The 16,351-nt window shown below is 48.0% G+C and overlaps 1 protein-coding gene across 7 annotated transcripts in view; it reads right to left on the bottom strand.

The window, feature by feature from the left end:
* Positions 1-16,351, bottom strand: part of spega (striated muscle enriched protein kinase a) — a 341,612-nt gene that overhangs the window by 94,178 nt on the left and 231,083 nt on the right. For all 7 annotated transcript variants that reach the window (XM_069936009.1, XM_069936006.1, XM_069936008.1 and 4 more), the window contains 8 exons: positions 14,330-14,559; positions 12,376-12,495; positions 9,802-9,906; positions 7,993-8,199; positions 6,402-6,525; positions 4,241-4,413; positions 3,574-3,686; positions 2,507-2,675 (listed from right to left, as the gene is read on the bottom strand). In XM_069936009.1, the coding sequence (XP_069792110.1) occupies positions 2,507-2,675; positions 3,574-3,686; positions 4,241-4,413; positions 6,402-6,525; positions 7,993-8,199; positions 9,802-9,906; positions 12,376-12,495; positions 14,330-14,559 (1,241 nt within the window). The remainder of the gene's footprint in view (positions 1-2,506; positions 2,676-3,573; positions 3,687-4,240; positions 4,414-6,401; positions 6,526-7,992; positions 8,200-9,801; positions 9,907-12,375; positions 12,496-14,329; positions 14,560-16,351) is intronic.

The following is a 16,351-nucleotide window of genomic DNA, read 5'->3' as shown; positions in this document are numbered from 1 at the left end:
ACCCAGGTCACGATTGTTGGTGCTGTAAGGGTGCTGCACTAACCGCTATGCCAACTGTGCCACCCCAAATATATTCAACGAGGCAGCTGCTACTGCTTCCTTGGGTCAAGAATTTAACCGATTCACTGCTGTCTGGGGGGAAGATGTCCCTTCTCAGCTGTGTCTTCAGCCACTTTCACACTTGCCAGTGATCCCAGGAATCCAACGCCAATCAGCCTTTAAAGTGGCCAGTGTGAAAGTAAAATCTGCTCAACACCAGCGTCAGATACATCATCTCACACCGGGGAATGACGGCCTCGACCCTTAGACCAATCCTCGGTGTCTGCAGATGCCGGCGTTGCAATTAATTGCCTGAAACAGGCAATTACATTATGGGATTGTTTTTGTGTGAGTGCAGGAAGAAAACATGAAGGAAGAAAAGATTAAAATGAAGGTATAAACTTTATCATGGAAAAAAAACACTGCAGGAGAGAGAAAGAGGAAATAAATAGCAATAAATAGCAATAACGGACAATTTTTAAAGAGCGTGGGAAAACTGAAAACTGCTATAGAGCACAATTAATAAAGACTGATGGAAAAAGCATTGCCGGACCTGACTTCCCAGAATGCCATGCAGCAGAGAAACCTCTCCAAGAATGCTCTGTGTTTGCAGCCGGGTATATTGCCCTTTCTCTGCTGCATGGCTTTCTGGGAGGCCAGGTTCACTATTGCTTTATCCCCACGGTATTTATAAATTGTACACGATAGTGCCACCAACTTTCCCAACCTGTTTAAAAATTGTCCGCTATTGCTATTTATTGCTAGGACTTTCCTATGATCCTTTATAAAGGTTTAAATAGGTCGGCACAACCACCACAGGGGCTGAAGGGCTCATATTATGCTGAACATAAAGCTTAATTATAATTAGGCATTCATTGGAGCGATTTCATCTCCAACATCGAAGTACTCGAGATGGCAGAGGCCGACAGCATCGAATCCACGCTGCTGAAGATCCAACTGCGCTGGGTAGGTCACGTCTCCAGAATGGAGGACCATCGCTTTCCCAAGATTGTGTTATATGGCAAGTTCTCCACTGGCCACCGAGACAGAGGTGCACCAAAGAAGAGGTACAAGGACTGCCTAAAGAAATCTCTTGGTGCCTGCCACGTTGACCACCGCCAGTGGGCTGATATCGCCTCAAACCGTGCATCTTGGCGCCTCACAGTTCGGCGGGCAGCAACCTCCTTTGAAGAAGACCGCAGAGCCCACCTCACTGACAAAAGACAAAGGAGGAAAAACCCAACACCCAACCCCAACCAACCAATTTTCCCCTGCAACCGCTGCAACCGTGTCTGCCTGTCCCGCATCGGACTTGTAAGCCACAAACGAGCCTGCAGCTGACGTGGACATTACCCCTCCATAAATCTTCGTCCGCGAAGCCAAGCCAAAGAATTAGGCATGATTAATTTTGTTCAAATATAAGATCATAATTCACCGTCACTCGATGTGTCATGACGTCACCAGTGGAAGGAAGAACAGTCCTAACCCCGGGGATGGGTCCTTGCAAGTGTGAAAGCATTCGGTGTCCCAGTTAGGAGTGGTCAAGTGTGAACAGCCAAAACCCCCTATTCCTATCCCAGGACACTGAATGGCCAATCTAGCAGGACACAAGGTGAAAGGGCCTTTAAATGTGCTCCCCTGAATCTTGAGACTATGTCCCCTCATTCTGGTCTCACCTATCAGTAGAAACAACTTTTCAACTATCTTATCTATTTCTTCCATAATTTTACATGTTTCTGAAAGATCCCCTCTCATTCTCCACTGTGTACAGTCCCTGGTGACTTAATTTCTCCTCACAGGTTAACACCGCTAACCCCTAGAGAAAATAGTTATCACTCTGCTACTGTGTTTGGTTCAGGTTACCACGATGACTGGTTATCATGGACTGGTTATCTGTGCAACTTGTTCAGGTTACCACGATGACTGGTTATCACAGACTGGTTATCTGTGTGACTAGTTCAAGTTACCACGATGACTGGTTATGACGGACTGGTTATCTGTATGACTAGTTCAGATTACCACGATGGCAGGTTATCACGGACTGGTTATCCATATGACTAGTTCAGATTACCACGAGGGCAGGTTATCACGGACTGGTTATCCGTATGACTAGTTCAAGTTACCACGATGACTGGTTATCACGGACTGGTTATCTGTGCAACTAGTTCAGGTTACCACGCTGACTGGTTATCACGGACTGGTTATCTGTGCAACTAGTTCAAGTTACCACGATGACTGGTTATCACGGACTGGTTATCAGTATGACTAGTTCAAGTTACCACGATGACTGGTTATGACGGACTGGTTATCTGTGTGACTAGTTCAGGTTACCACGATGGCAGGTTATCATGGACTGGTTATCCGTATGACTAGTTCAGATTACCATGATAGCTGGTTATCTGTGTGCCCGATTTGAAGTCCACAGACTGAATGTTTTAGTGTGTCTGGGTTGTGTGCCAGGCCCTACCCTTCATCACAGTCAGCTCGGCTTTGCAGGAAACCACTCCAGCCAGGTTCTTAGCTGTGCAGGTGTAGACTCCGCTGTCAGACGCAGTGGTGTTGAGGATCACCAGGGAACATTCGCTGTCGTCGTACACGAATGACAGATGGTTACTCTCCACCAGCATGGTGTCATCCTTCAGAGAGAACGGGAGAGAGACGGGTGAATTCTTGGCCGGAAGATCAGTCTGGATGGGGCTGAGAACTGGTCAAGTGCTGCATGGAGGGTCAAGGTGGGCAAGACTATGATTTGATCAGTCAGTATGAGTTGGTCAAAAATTGGCAGTGAGTGGGTGGCTGGGGGAGTGCAGCTGGGACTTTCAGGTGGCCGCCTTTCTGTCACCTGAATGTGCCGGCTGAAGGAGATCTGCGTCTGAGCGAACACCGGGCTCATGTAGACTGTGGCCGTAGTCCCACTGCTGCTTGCAGGTGCAACGGGGGATTCTCCAAGCCGGAAAATATACCCACCTGAGGTATACCTAAGTGCTCCTCCTGGCTGGGTTCTCCACTTTCAGTTGGCCACTCGACAGCCACGTAGGGGTAGAATAGGCGGCTTTAGAGTCGGGTATTCTGGCCACCTGCAAGAGGCTATTGCTCCTCTAGTTTCTGATTAGCCTCACCTCAGTTGCGGAGAAGGCCGAGGACACACTGGTCTTTGTGGGAATGGGAAGGGGAATTGAAATGGCAAGAAACTGGGAACTCAGAATGGCCATAGAGGGCAAGTCATTGGCCAAATAGGTGAGAGGTGATCAGTCATTGGGTAGTGGTGGGGGCTGCAAAGTGTTTACCCATTGGTCAGTAGGCCATTTTGGGTGGGACCGAGGAGTGATCTACCATTGACTAGAAATCCTTTGTGGGTGGGACTGAGAGGTTGTTGGTCATTGGCTTATGGGCCAAGGAGGGTGCGGTTGAAAACCTCAGTGATTTAATAACAAGCCTCAGTCACCTGCAACTGTTGTTCATGGGTCTCTAGGTTGGCCTTACGCACCCTCTCCCCTCACTCTGAGCTGGGTTTCATGGGATCCAGGCACTTACTTTGTACCAATTAATATCTGGCAGTGGCTTCCCTTCCACCACAACAGCAAGCCTGGCTGTCTCCTCAGGCCTCACCACGAAGTCCTCCATGATCGATTCAAACCGCGGGGCCTCTGAAACACAAAGACACGCGTTAAGAGTGTGAGTTGGAGGTTAAGGGTCCACCAAGACCCTAAAGTCAACAGAAAACACTGGATGTACTCAACAAGTCGGGCCACATCTGTGGGGACAGAAACGGAGGTAATGTTAAGGTCATAAAAATGCAGTGGGGGGGGGGGTGGCCATGCAAAGGACTTAGACAGACGTGCTTTGGTTGAGCTGTCCGTGAAGAGCGTCAAAAAGACGGTTAAAATCTCAAAATCAATAATTTTTTTTCACTAAAAATGGAAAAAGCAAGTACTAAGAGACCAAGGCAGCATAAAACAAAAGCCAAGGAAGTTTCTACTCAGCCAGGAACATTGAGCGAAAGCCCAAAAGGGAACGGTGTAAAAGTGGCCTCAGGACCAGCTACTGTCCTTGAATCAGAAGGCTTTGGTTTCAGTCCTAATCCAGATAGATCCTTTGTTTATGAGGTGTTCCTCAGAGAGCTTACACAGTAGACAGATTCTGTGATCCCACCCCCAACAGTACATTCAGAGCCCCTGCAAGGGGTGCAGCACCCTCTCACCTGCCAGGTGGAGAAGGATACGACAGGTGTCCTGTCCATGCTGGTTTCTGGCCACAACCACCATCTCTCCCACGTCGGCCTTGCCCACCTTCACAATCCTCAGCATGTGTTGGTCATCGTCAGGCATGCTCAGCTCATAGACCCGGGGTCTGTTGGTCAGTTCCACCCCGTTCCTGCCACCAGTTAACCAGAGAAAGAGAATGAGAGCAAGAGGAGAGGTGGAGACAGAGAGGGAGTGAGATTGAGATAGAGTGTGTGAGAGAAAATGAAAGAGAGAGAATGAGAAAAATTGAGAGAGACAGATTGAGGGAATAAGGGAGCGAGAGAAGTAGAGAGGGAGAAGAAAGAAGGGAGAGAGAGAGGGAAAGAGGAGAATAGCAGGATAGAGAGAGAGGGAGAGTGCGATAACTCAATAAGTTCATCGATGAATTTGCATTGAGAAGATAAAGGTTTGGCTATGCTTCAGGAACATTGTTGCTTGGTGTTCCTCCTGGATCTCACTAGGAGATCTTGGAGACCTGGTTAGGGTAGCAGTTAGCGCCATGCTGTTACAGTGGCAACGTCCGGGGTTTGAATCTGGTGCAGTGTGCAAGAAGTTTGTACGTTGTCCCCACGTCTGTGTGGGCTTTCCCCGAGAGCTCCGGTTTCCTCCCACCCTTCAAAATGTACCAGGGGTTGTATGGTAATTTGGGTGTAATTGGCTGGCATGGATTTAAACGGCTGGAATTGGCTTCTATCTTGTGTAAATTTAAAAAACTCAGCAATCTGCCCCTGAAATACCGGTCTTTCCTTTGCAACCTCCAGATTCTGTGATTCCCATCTCTCTCCACCATGGCAAACCGTCCCGCCCATCCATCCCCCCCACCCCTCATTCAAACACATTGGGTCGGGAGCCATAAGTAGGTCTGGCACAGAGGGCTTGAAGTGATAGGTCCAGGGATGATGATCTGCCCATCCCCCTCCCTGTTTGGGGTATTGAGTTGGGACGGGCATTCAGGACTGAGACGAGGAGAAAAGTCTTCACTCAGATGCAGGTAAATCTTCAGAATTTTTGACCATGGAGGACTGTGGAAGCTTGGTAACTGGGTACATTCAAGACATGAGTTTTGGATGTTAATCGAAGGATGTGGGGCACTGAGGTGAAGGAGCAGCCTTGTCAGAACCCAAAGAATAAGGTCATAGAGTTATCCAACACAGAAACAGGCCCTTCAGCCCAACTCATCCATGTTCCCCACCTGAGATAGTCTAATTTACCCCATAACCCTTCAAATGTTTCATATCTCAGTACCTGTCTGAGGGTCTTTTAAATATTGTAATTGTATCCGCTTTTACCCCTTTATCTGGCAGCTCAGCCCCCTCACCACTTTTACATTTCACTTCTCTTCAAACCTATTCCCTCGAGTTTTAGGCTCCCTACACTGGGGTAAAGACAGAGGCTATTCGCCTTGTCTGTTCCCCTCGTGCAGTTACATGCCTCTATAATGAGAAACTCTTTTCCCAGAGAGTGGTGTATAAGTGGAATTCTCCATCTCGAGGCTGCCACGTTAAAGTAATTCAAGACTCTTTGGAATTAGGGCTTATGAGGAACAGGTAGGTAAGTGGAGTTGAGACCATGCCCAGATCAAATGTGATCTCACCAGCCTCTTAAACTGCAGCCCCTGGGTAGCCCCCCTGGGACCCGGGTGCAATTACTGGGGCAAATGTGCAGGAAGAACCTTTTAAATTGCAGGGGAATTGACCCATTAAATCACCAACCTGGAAGTACCACTGGATGTTCGGGTGCTGGCTGCCAGGTGACACGGATGCAAGCGCTGGCGTCACCGGAAGAAGCGGATCGGCCATTTTCATTTTCAAATCGCCCGCGGACACAACCTAGGTAAGTTTAACTACCCCTGAGGTAGGTCATGGACCTGGTAGGATTCCGGCAGGGTTGACCGGGCCAGACCCTCTCTAACTGCCTCGTAACTGAGGTGCTAACTGGGCAAATTGCATGGTTAACCCCATTTTACACGGCAGTTTGAAAGGGCCTACTGAATGGTAGAGCAGGCTTGCCGGGCCAGATGGTTGCCTCCTGCTCCTGGTTCTTATGTTCTATGAATGAATGAAAACCATATCAACCCTTTTGTGCTTCACGGTTCGTTGAGTGGATGGCCCCAGTTACCTGGTCCAGGAGACGTCAGCCTGCACGTAGTTCAGCGTGCAGGTGATGCAGCTGCTCTGGTTTTCCACAGCAAACACAACCTCTGGCTTGTCCACGAAGCAGGGGGCTTCCTCCAGGTAAGGGCCTGTGGGAAGGAAAGGCGACACGAGCTGATGGATGTTAGCAGGGGCTGTGTCAGCAGGCATCTCACTCCCTTCTTGAGACCGAGGATTGTGGGTTTGTGGCCCACACCACAGATCCTGGTGTGCAGCATGGGGCCACCTCTGCTCCTAAGTGTTTCTTCTGTACCAGCCTCCCCAGAAACACTTTCCTATTCTCTTCAGCCTATTCCTGAGTTGTTCATTCCTACCACCCTTGGTGAAACAAAAGTTCCTCTCAATTCCTCATTGATCGGAGGAATGATGAAGGAGGAATCTGAGGAGATTTGGTACGTCACCAAAGACTCTTGCAAACTTCTACAGGTGCACCGTGGAGAGCATTCTGGCTGGTTGCATCACTGTCTGGTACGGAGGTGCCAGTGCTCAGGACAGGAACAGGCTGCAGAGAGTTGTGAATGAGCATCAGTCTTCACTCCATCGAGGACGTCTACATGAGATGGTGTCTCAAGAAAGCAGCCTCTATCCTCAGAGACCCTCACCACCCAGGCCAAGCCCTCTTCACTCTGTTACCATCAGGAAGGAGGTCCAGGAGCCTGAAGATGAACACCCAGCGGCACAATCATCTATTTATTTATTTAAAACAGACTTTTAGCCATATTTGCACCTGTGACACTGCAGCAAAACAATGAATTTCTTGACGTCATAACAACAAATTCTGATTCAGAAGTTCTGGGTTTTCCACAAGTGACCGCATGTCCTTGGTGAATTAAATGTTTCCTGCAGGTCAAACAAAGCCAGCTTCCTAAAGAACTGCATCCTGTCCAGTCCTTTTCATTGGAACACACTCCCAGGACTTTCTCCGGATCAACGGAGAAGAGAACTGAGCACAGTTCAAGTCTGGTCTAATCAGGCTCTTTTGCAAACTTAACAGATCTTTCAAGGTTGAAGAAATCGGTAGCTGCTGTAAGGCTGACCTTTGAGAACCCGACACAGAAGAACAACTGAAGCCGGCATAGATCAGCCATGATCTAACTGAATGGCTGGGCAGGCTGGAGGGGCCAAGTGGTCTCTTGTGTTCAGTATCAAAATTTACTGTCATGGACATGTTGTGAAATTTGCTAACAGGTCGTTGTTGCCTTCACTTCAATGTCTCCACAGTTTGGAGTGCAGATTAGAACGGCTAAAGGTGCTGTGATCTCACAGCCCCAGAGACCCGGGTTTGATCCTGATCTCTGGTCCTGACTGTGTGGAGTTTGCATATTCTCCATCACAGTGTGGGTTTCCTCCATGAGCTTCCACGACCTAAGAATGTGCAGGCTGGAAATGACCTCCTGTGTGGTAGAATCTGACAGGAGATGATGGGAGCAACATTACAGGAATGGGATAATCCCATTGATTTGCCAAAATATCCTGGATCTATATTTTCAGCTGAATTTCCCCTCCCTCCCTCCCTCTGTCTTCGCCTCTCTCTCCGTGCCTGCAGCAGACCTTACCTCTGTCCAGTAATGTGACAGGTCCTGAGATGGGCGAGGGTTTACTGCAACTCTTGGACGAGGCGCTCTGGATCCTGAACAGGTACTGGATGCCTTTGTTCAGTGACTGAATAGTGAAGGTGGTCTCCCTGATATTGGTTTTCAGGATGTGCCACTGGGCTGTTCCCAGCACTTGGCTTTGAATGACGTAGGTCAGAGTGGTGGGATCTAGGGAGAAATGGAGATGGTCAACACCTGGTGGTCAGGAGTTATAGAGTGCAAAAACAGGCACTTCGGGCCCACCATGTACATGCTGAGCGTCAAGCACCCATCTATACTGATCCCATTCACCAGCACTTGGTCCGTAGCATCCTGCTCCTACAATTCTAATTTTTAATTTAGACATACAACAGGCCCTTCCCAGCCCACGAGCCTATGACACCCAGAAAAACTCCAATAAACCACAACACCTGTACATTTTGAAGGGTGGGAGGAAACTATTGTGGTGGTTAGAGCCGAGATATTCAACGAAGCAATCTCCCACACCAAGAAAGGACATACATGGGAAATGGTCAGGCACTGAGGAGTACAATAGAACACAAGGATATGGGAACACAGAAACAGAATTCCATGAAAGAGGCTTCACAGGTGGACAGGGTTGTAAAGAGTGCTTTTGGCACATTGGCCTTCATAAATCAAAGTATTGAGTTCAGGAGTTGGAATGTTATGATAAAGTTGTACAAGACATTGGTGAGGCCAAATTTGTAGGATTGTGTGCAGTTTTGGTCACCGAAGTACAGGAAAGACATCAATAAGATAGAAAGAGGCAGAGAAGATTGACTAGGATGTTGCCGGGACTTCAAGAACTGAGTTACAAGGAAAGGTTAAACAGGTTAGAACTTTATTCCCTGGAGTGTAGAAGAATGAAGCGAGATTTGATCGAGGTATTTAAAATTATGAGGGGGAGAGACAGAGTAAATGTAGGTCGGATTTTTTCCACTGAGGGGAGGTGAGATACAAACAAGAGGACACGGGTTAAGGGTGAAAGGGGAAAAGTTTCGGGAGAACTTCTTCACACTGATGGGGGTGTCGAACGAGCGGCCAGCTGAAGTGGTGAGTATGGATTTAATTTTAACATTTAAGACATGTACATGGATGGGAGGGTTATGGAGGGCTATGGGCTGAATGCAGGTAAGTGGGACTAGGCAGAAAAAATAGTTTGGCACAGACTAGAAGGGCTGAAGGGCCTGTTTCTATGCTTTAATGTTCTATGGTTCTAAGTAGATATAATTTTGAGGGGCATCAATAGGATGAATAGTCTAAATCTTATTACCCGGGCTAGAAATGTGAAATGTGAGAGGGCACGGGATTGTGAGGCGAGCTTTTGTTTTACAGTGGTAGGTGCTGAGAGCATGCTACCAGGTGAGGTGGTAGAAAGTGCAAGAGCTACAGGGCTGAATAGCCTACTTCTGCCCCTATATCTGATGGAATTATGTTACAGCGCCAGTGATCCCGGTTTGAATCCGCCACTGTCTGCAAGGAGTTTGTACTTTATCCCCATGTCAGCGTGGGTTTTCCCTGGGGGCTCTGGTTTCCTTCCACCGTTCAAAACGCACTGGGGTTGTAGATTAATTGGTGTATTTGGAGGGAGGGACTCATGGGCCGGAAGGGCCTGTTACTGTGCTGTATGTCTAAAAATGTTTCAGAAGCATTTAAACGGGACCAGATTGTTTTCAGCTGCAACTACAAACCTGTGGAAGTTAACTCCCGACCCCCACTGCACTCAATGCATCAGCTGGCCACTGTATAAGGCGTGCATTCTGACCGTACCTATGGATGGGTCGAGTTTCTTTGGTTTGTTCCACTGAAGGGTCACCGTCCGACCAGTCATTCCTATCACCACTGGCGGTCCGTGGGGGGTGTCCGGCACCACATCTGAAGAAAGGATGAGATGAGACCAATGAAGCTGGTGAAATAACGCAGTCAACTCTCCCCACTCATGGAGTTTATCACACCCCATCATAATTCCATCAGATATAGGGGCAGAAGTAGGCTATTCAGCCCATCAGGTCCACACTACTAATCCATTATGAGCTGATCCATTCTCCCACCACCCCATTCCCGACCTTCTCCCCATAACCTTTGATCTCCTGGCTATTCAAATAACTATCAACCTCTGCCTTAAATACGCCCAATTCCAGAGGTTCACCGCTCTCTGGCTAAAGAAATTCCTCCGCATCTCTGTTTTAAATGGGCGCCTTTCAATCCTGAAGCTGTGTCCTCTTGTCCTTGACTCCCCTATCATGGGAAACAATTTTTACCACATCTACTCTGGCCAGGCCTTTCAACATTCAAAATGCTTCTCTGGGGTCCCCCCTCATTTTTCTGAACTTCAAGGAGTCCAGTCCAAGAGTCGTCACACGTTCCCCGTAGAGTAATCCCTTCATTCCAGAAATCATTCTTGCAAATCTTCTCTCAACCCTCTCCAATGCCAGTATGCCCTTTCTTCAATAAGGAGCCCAAAACTGCTCTCCATTCTCTAAGTGAGGCCTTACCATTACCTCTCCACACCTCTCTGCCCAAACTCATCCCCAACTCTCCACCAATGACCCAGCACAGTCATGGGCCCTATTATTCTATATATGAACCCTACAAACCAGTCTGCAACTCACTCCTGGATATCTATCAGTACAGAAAATAATAAATATTGGAGGGATAGCTTCATGCTGGGATCTAATGAGAGTTTGGGATTTTTGTACATGATGTAATTTTAATATATGGAGGAACAGATATCTTTCGCTGTACACTTGAGTTTCTGTATTGCTTTAGTTATACAACCCCTGAAATCTCATGGATTCCAGCTTGTAGCCATCTGTCAGATATCAGTATAAACTGCAGCCTACCCTCTCCACATGCTGCCTGCTGTATGGGTTGACTTGCCTTGATAGCTTGCAAAATTACACTTCTTGATTCATGTATTTCAATTTAATTCATCTGTCACTCACGCTGGGGGATCTCTTCTATTTTAAAACACACCCGACCCCCTGGATTTGATTCCAGCCTGTAACCCATCCCCATGGTAAAACATGAAGTAAAAACTCAATGCTGGAGAAACCCTTTATGGAGCAAAGGTAAAGATACAGAACTGACATATCGGGCTTGAGTCCTTCAAGGTTTAGAAAAATATTGGCAGTGGGGCGCCTGCCTACATATTGTTTGATCCTCGATGAAGGGCTCAAGCCCAAAACATCGGTTCTGTATCTTTATCTTTGCTCTATACTGTTTGACCTGCTGGGTTTCTCCAGCATTGAGTTTTTACTTCACCCATTCCCAAGGATTCGTTATTCTATATATAAACCCAAACAGTCCCTGTACACACACACAGTCAGTGCTGTCCCTGCGACAGAGACAGTGCTGGGAACCTCTGGTTTTTAATTCTGTCTACCTGGACAGTGGTCAAACATTTGTTCTGACTTTATTGCAGCCACGGTGCCTGCCTTATTTCCATTCACAGAAATGGGTACGAATTCTGTGTTCAGTCCCACCTTTTTCAGTGAACATAACACCTTGAGGTTCCTTCTGCACGGATCAATGTTAACATTGATTTGCCAATCACAAACTGCTCTGTATTGTCATCTACCTGAACGTTCCCATTGTTAACCACTGCTCTGTGATGTCCACAGTGTCTGTGATGGGTAGACAGAGCCCCAACCCTTAGAACCATAGAACATTACAGCACATAAAACAGGTCCTTCGTCCCTTCTAGTCTATGCCAAACTATTAATCTGCCTCATTCCACTGACTTGCACCCAGTCCATATCCCTCCACATCCTTCCCATCCATGTACCTGTCCAAATTTTTCTTAAGTGTTAAAATTGAGCCCACATTCACCATCTCCGCTGGCAGCTCATTCCACACCCCCACCACTCTCTGTGTGAAGAAGTTCCCCTTAAACTTTCCCCTTTCACCCTTAACCCATGTCCTCTGGTTTATATCTCACCTCCCCTCAGTGGAAAAAGCCGACCTATATTTACTCTGTCGATCCCTCTCATAATTTTAAATACCTCCATCAAATCTCCCTCATTCTTCTACGCTCCAGGGAATAAAGTCCTAACCTGTTTAACCTTTCCCTGTAACTCAGTTCCTGAAGTCCGGGCAACATCCTAGTAAATCTTCTCTGCGCTCTCTTAATCGGTGACTGAAACTACACACAATCCTCCAAATTTGGCCTCATCAATGTCTGATACAACTTTACCATCACATCCCAACCCCTCAACTCAATACTTTAGAATGAAGGCCAATGTTACAAAAGGTTGCACTACTCCCTCTAATCTTTGGACCTCACAGACTGGGGCTTCTGCTCCCTGCTATCCCGGCTCCATCTTTACAATTTTGGCATCTTACCAGACACGAAGATGTGGGCGTAACTCGTGGCCTTCCCCACCTTGTTTGCTATGACGCTTTTGTAAACACCTGCGTGCGAATGGTCGACGCAGCGTATGACCAAGCGATGGATGTCTTTATCTGTGGCAGAGAGAAGTCACCGTGAGAACGGAGGAGACGGGAGAGGAAGCAGAATTTCTGGGCAACCCTGTTCTCCCTGGAGTCAGAGGTGGGGAGAATAGTTGACTGCGAACTCCCGTGTAATGGTGATTCTGCCCAAGACGGATTGGTCTGAACCCACTCAAGGTGGCATCAAGTAGAGTGTCAAAGGAACAGGATGGAGTGGATGACCACAACTCTCTATCCGAAGCTCGTCGGTTGGCCTGTATTCAAGACCAGTGGAATCTGTGGGATTTGAGGAATGTCGGGATCGAGTAGGAATGTAACCTCAAGGCCCAGAATTGACAAAGGAACCAAGAGGCCTACTCTCTCCTCATTTCCAAGGAACTCTTGGAGCTCTGGGTGTCCCTGTAGAAATCCTGGAATGCTTCGTGAGCAGGTGGTTATCTGGCAACAGTACAGGAGCCTCACAAGCCTGTGGGGGGATTGAGAGCACGATTACAAATGTGCTGGAGAGAAACTCAGCAGGTCATCAGCAGGCATCCATAGGAAGTGAAGGGGAACCAATGTTTCAGGCCTCGTCAAGAATAAGGGTAGATAGTTTGTCGCCAAAAATGGAGACAGAGAAATGGAGAAGGGGAGAGTGTTGCGGAGATAGACCCAAGTAAATTTGATGTTGGGGTGAAAATTGGCCGCAAAGTGGATAATGAGCTCATTATGTATGATTGAGGCAGCATCATGTAATCAAAGTTCAGATTCATTGTAACAACATCACATACAACCCTGAGATTCTTTATCCTGCGGGCCGGACAGAATTTCTACTTATCGGTAACCGTAAACTGTACTCAAGAAGAAAGCTACGTATACAAAAGAGAGAGCTGACTGTGCAAATACAGAAAAAACTATTCTGTGTTAAATTATGTGTAGAGTCCTTAATCGAGTCTCTGATGAGGCTCCCACAGCTTGGTGGTTCAAGCACTCATCTTGCGAATCAAAGGTCACGAGTTCATTCCTCACTGGGGCCTCATTCTGTGAGGGGCGCTGAACAAAGTGGCTACTCTCTGTCTTCCTCACGGGAGGCAAAGTTAAAGAATTTTATGTAGTACTACGTGACAATAGTGGAACTTTTACCTGATTGAGTTTGTCGTTGAGGAGTCTGATGGTGGAGGGAGAGCAGCTGTTTCTGAACCTGGTGGTGTGAGACTTGTGGCACTGAGACCTCTTTCCTGATGGCAGCAGCGAGAACAGAGCATGTCCTGGGTGATGCACATCCTTGATGTTTGCTGCTGCTCTCCGAGAGGCAGCGTTATACCTATATTTTCTCGATGGCGGGATGTGCTGGCCTGTGTCCACTTCCTTTTGCAGGAATTCTACTGAGGTATTGGTGCCCCCACAGCCCAGGCTGTGATGCACTTTCCATGATACCTCTGTAGAAGTTTGCCAAGGTTATTGATGTTGTACCAAACCTCCATAAACTCCGGAGGATGTAGAGACGCTGACATGTTTTCTTCACGATGACATGAGGGTCATCGTGACACTGGGTCAGGAAAGGTCCTGTGAGATAGTGACTTAAACTTGCTTGCTCTCTCCACCTCTGAAGAGTTCAGGAGCCTTGCCTGTATATGGTTTGTTCCACATAGCCTGAAAGGTTGGTTTCCCTTTATTCCCTATGGATGATACGAGACCTGCTGAGTTTCTCCAGCACGTTGGTGTATTGTACCCGACCCCAGTGTGTGCATGGGGCAATTGAGCAGTCCTTGTCTGGGCTACTCACCTCTACTGGAGGTATGGCTGTGGGGATTTAGGGGAAGGTAACGGTCAGCCGGGGCCGGGGGGGGGTAGGGGATCTACGTACACTGTGTCATCCTCCTGTCCTCCGTGCTCTGCAGCTTCTGCCCATTGTGGTACCAGCTGATGGTAGGGTACGGCAGCCCCGTCACCTGGCATTCCAACACCGCATCCCTTCCTTCTGTCACATCCACGTTCTGAATGGACTTGATGAAGTCCGGCATGGTGAAACGTTCCACTTCATTTTCTGGGATCTCCGGCTCCTCGGGGATAGATGGCATCTTCTCCAGCTTGGCCCTGAGCAGAGGGGGAGAAGGCAGGAATTTAACAAGGGTTAGGGCAGGATCCTGTGATGAGGCAGGGGTAGGAATCAGCAACCTAGATGTTGTTGTGGCAACCTGCCATGTGTATGGGCCACTCTAATCCAACTGCCATCCCACTCTGTCCCATTATCTTGGGAGAGGTGGACTGGATACCAGGAATCAGACACTGGACAAGGGGATCTGCTGGACATCATCGAGATGTGATGCTGGGATCGCCTGCTCACTGGAATTGGTGAACAATGGTGGTTGGGGAATGGGGGGGGGGGAGTGGTACAAAAGCAGTCACCAGGGAACTTGAATGAATAATTTACTGACCACCAGGGAAAAAGAGCAAGGGGCCCAACACCCCATCAGGGCCCTGATCCAAGGATCCACCAGACATCTGATGGGGTCTTTTGGGCACCAGTGAATCTTGTTAGGCATTCTACCTGGTCAGGGGATGTATGTGGATGGGGGAATCTGTGTGGTCAAGTGATTTATCTGAACAGGGGATCCAGTTTCATAAAGGATTGAGCTGGGCAGGTGATTGACCTGGTCAGAGGATCTATGTGGATGAGGAAATGGTCAGATGATTATTCTGAACAAATAATCTATCTGCTCAGGTGATCTACCTGGATGGGGAAGGATCTCTCTGTTCAGCAGATCCACTCATTTCCAAAAGCTAGGACACAGGGGAATCCACAAACCTTCAGGGAACCTGGACAAGGGATCTACCTAGACATGGGAGGATCTACTTGGTCAGGTGATCTATCTGGATGGGGGTGATCTACCTGGATGGGGAGGATCTAGCTGGTCAGCAAATCCACTCACTGCCAGAAGTCATGGCACAGGGGAATCTACAAACCTTCAGTGAACTTGAACTGGAATCTACTGGCCAACAGTGAAGCTGGAGATGGTGATCTACCATCCTTCTGGGAATCAGGACATAGATGTTGTGATGACCAGGGAACTTGGGCAAAGAGGACCCACTATCCATTAGGGATTTTGGGAGATATGGTGACCATCAGGAACCCAGGCATTGGGTCCTTCTGTCAGTCAGAGAGCAGTTCTGAATAGTGTAAAGGCTGGAGTCGGTTACAACAGGATGTGGACAGGATGCAGAGTTGGGCAGAAAAGTGGTGGGTGGAGTTTAATCCGGATAAGTGTGAGGGGATGCATTTTGGAAAGTCAAACTTGAAGGTGGAGTACATGGTTAACAGTATGGAACATCAGGGGAACCTCAGGGTCCAAATCCATACATCTCTCAAGGTGGGGTGCAGGCTAATAGGATAGTTAAGAACCCCTCTGGGATGCTGGCCTTCATTGTCAGGGGATTACGTTCCATTCAGGGGTCATGAGATCACGTGGCAGCTCTACAAATCTCTAGTGAGACCACACTTTGAGTATTGTGTTCAGTTCTGGTCATCTCATTATAGGAAGGATGTGGAAGCTGTGGAGAGGGGGCAGAGGAGATTTACCAGGATGTTGCCTGGATTAAAAATAAGACTTATGAGGCAAGGTTTGCAGAGCTGGGACTTTTCTCTTTGGAGTGAAGGAGGACGAAAGGTCTACAAGATTATGAGAGGCATAGTTAGGGTGGACAACCAGCACCTTTTCCCCAGGCAGGATCAGCAAAAGCTGATGTACAAAATGAAGGGAGGGAAGTTTAGGGGAGACATCAGGGGTAGATTTATTTACACAGTGGGGGCCTGGAATGCATTTCCAGGGATGGCAGTGGAGGCTGGAACAATGGGGGCATTTAAGAGACTCTTAGACAGGCATATGGA

The sequence above is a fragment of the Narcine bancroftii genome, chromosome 4 (genome assembly GCF_036971445.1).
Source record: "Narcine bancroftii isolate sNarBan1 chromosome 4, sNarBan1.hap1, whole genome shotgun sequence".
Taxonomy (NCBI): Eukaryota; Metazoa; Chordata; class Chondrichthyes; order Torpediniformes; family Narcinidae; genus Narcine; species Narcine bancroftii.
Note: the sequence above shows the minus strand (reverse complement) of the source record. Positions and strands in the feature narration are given on the sequence as shown.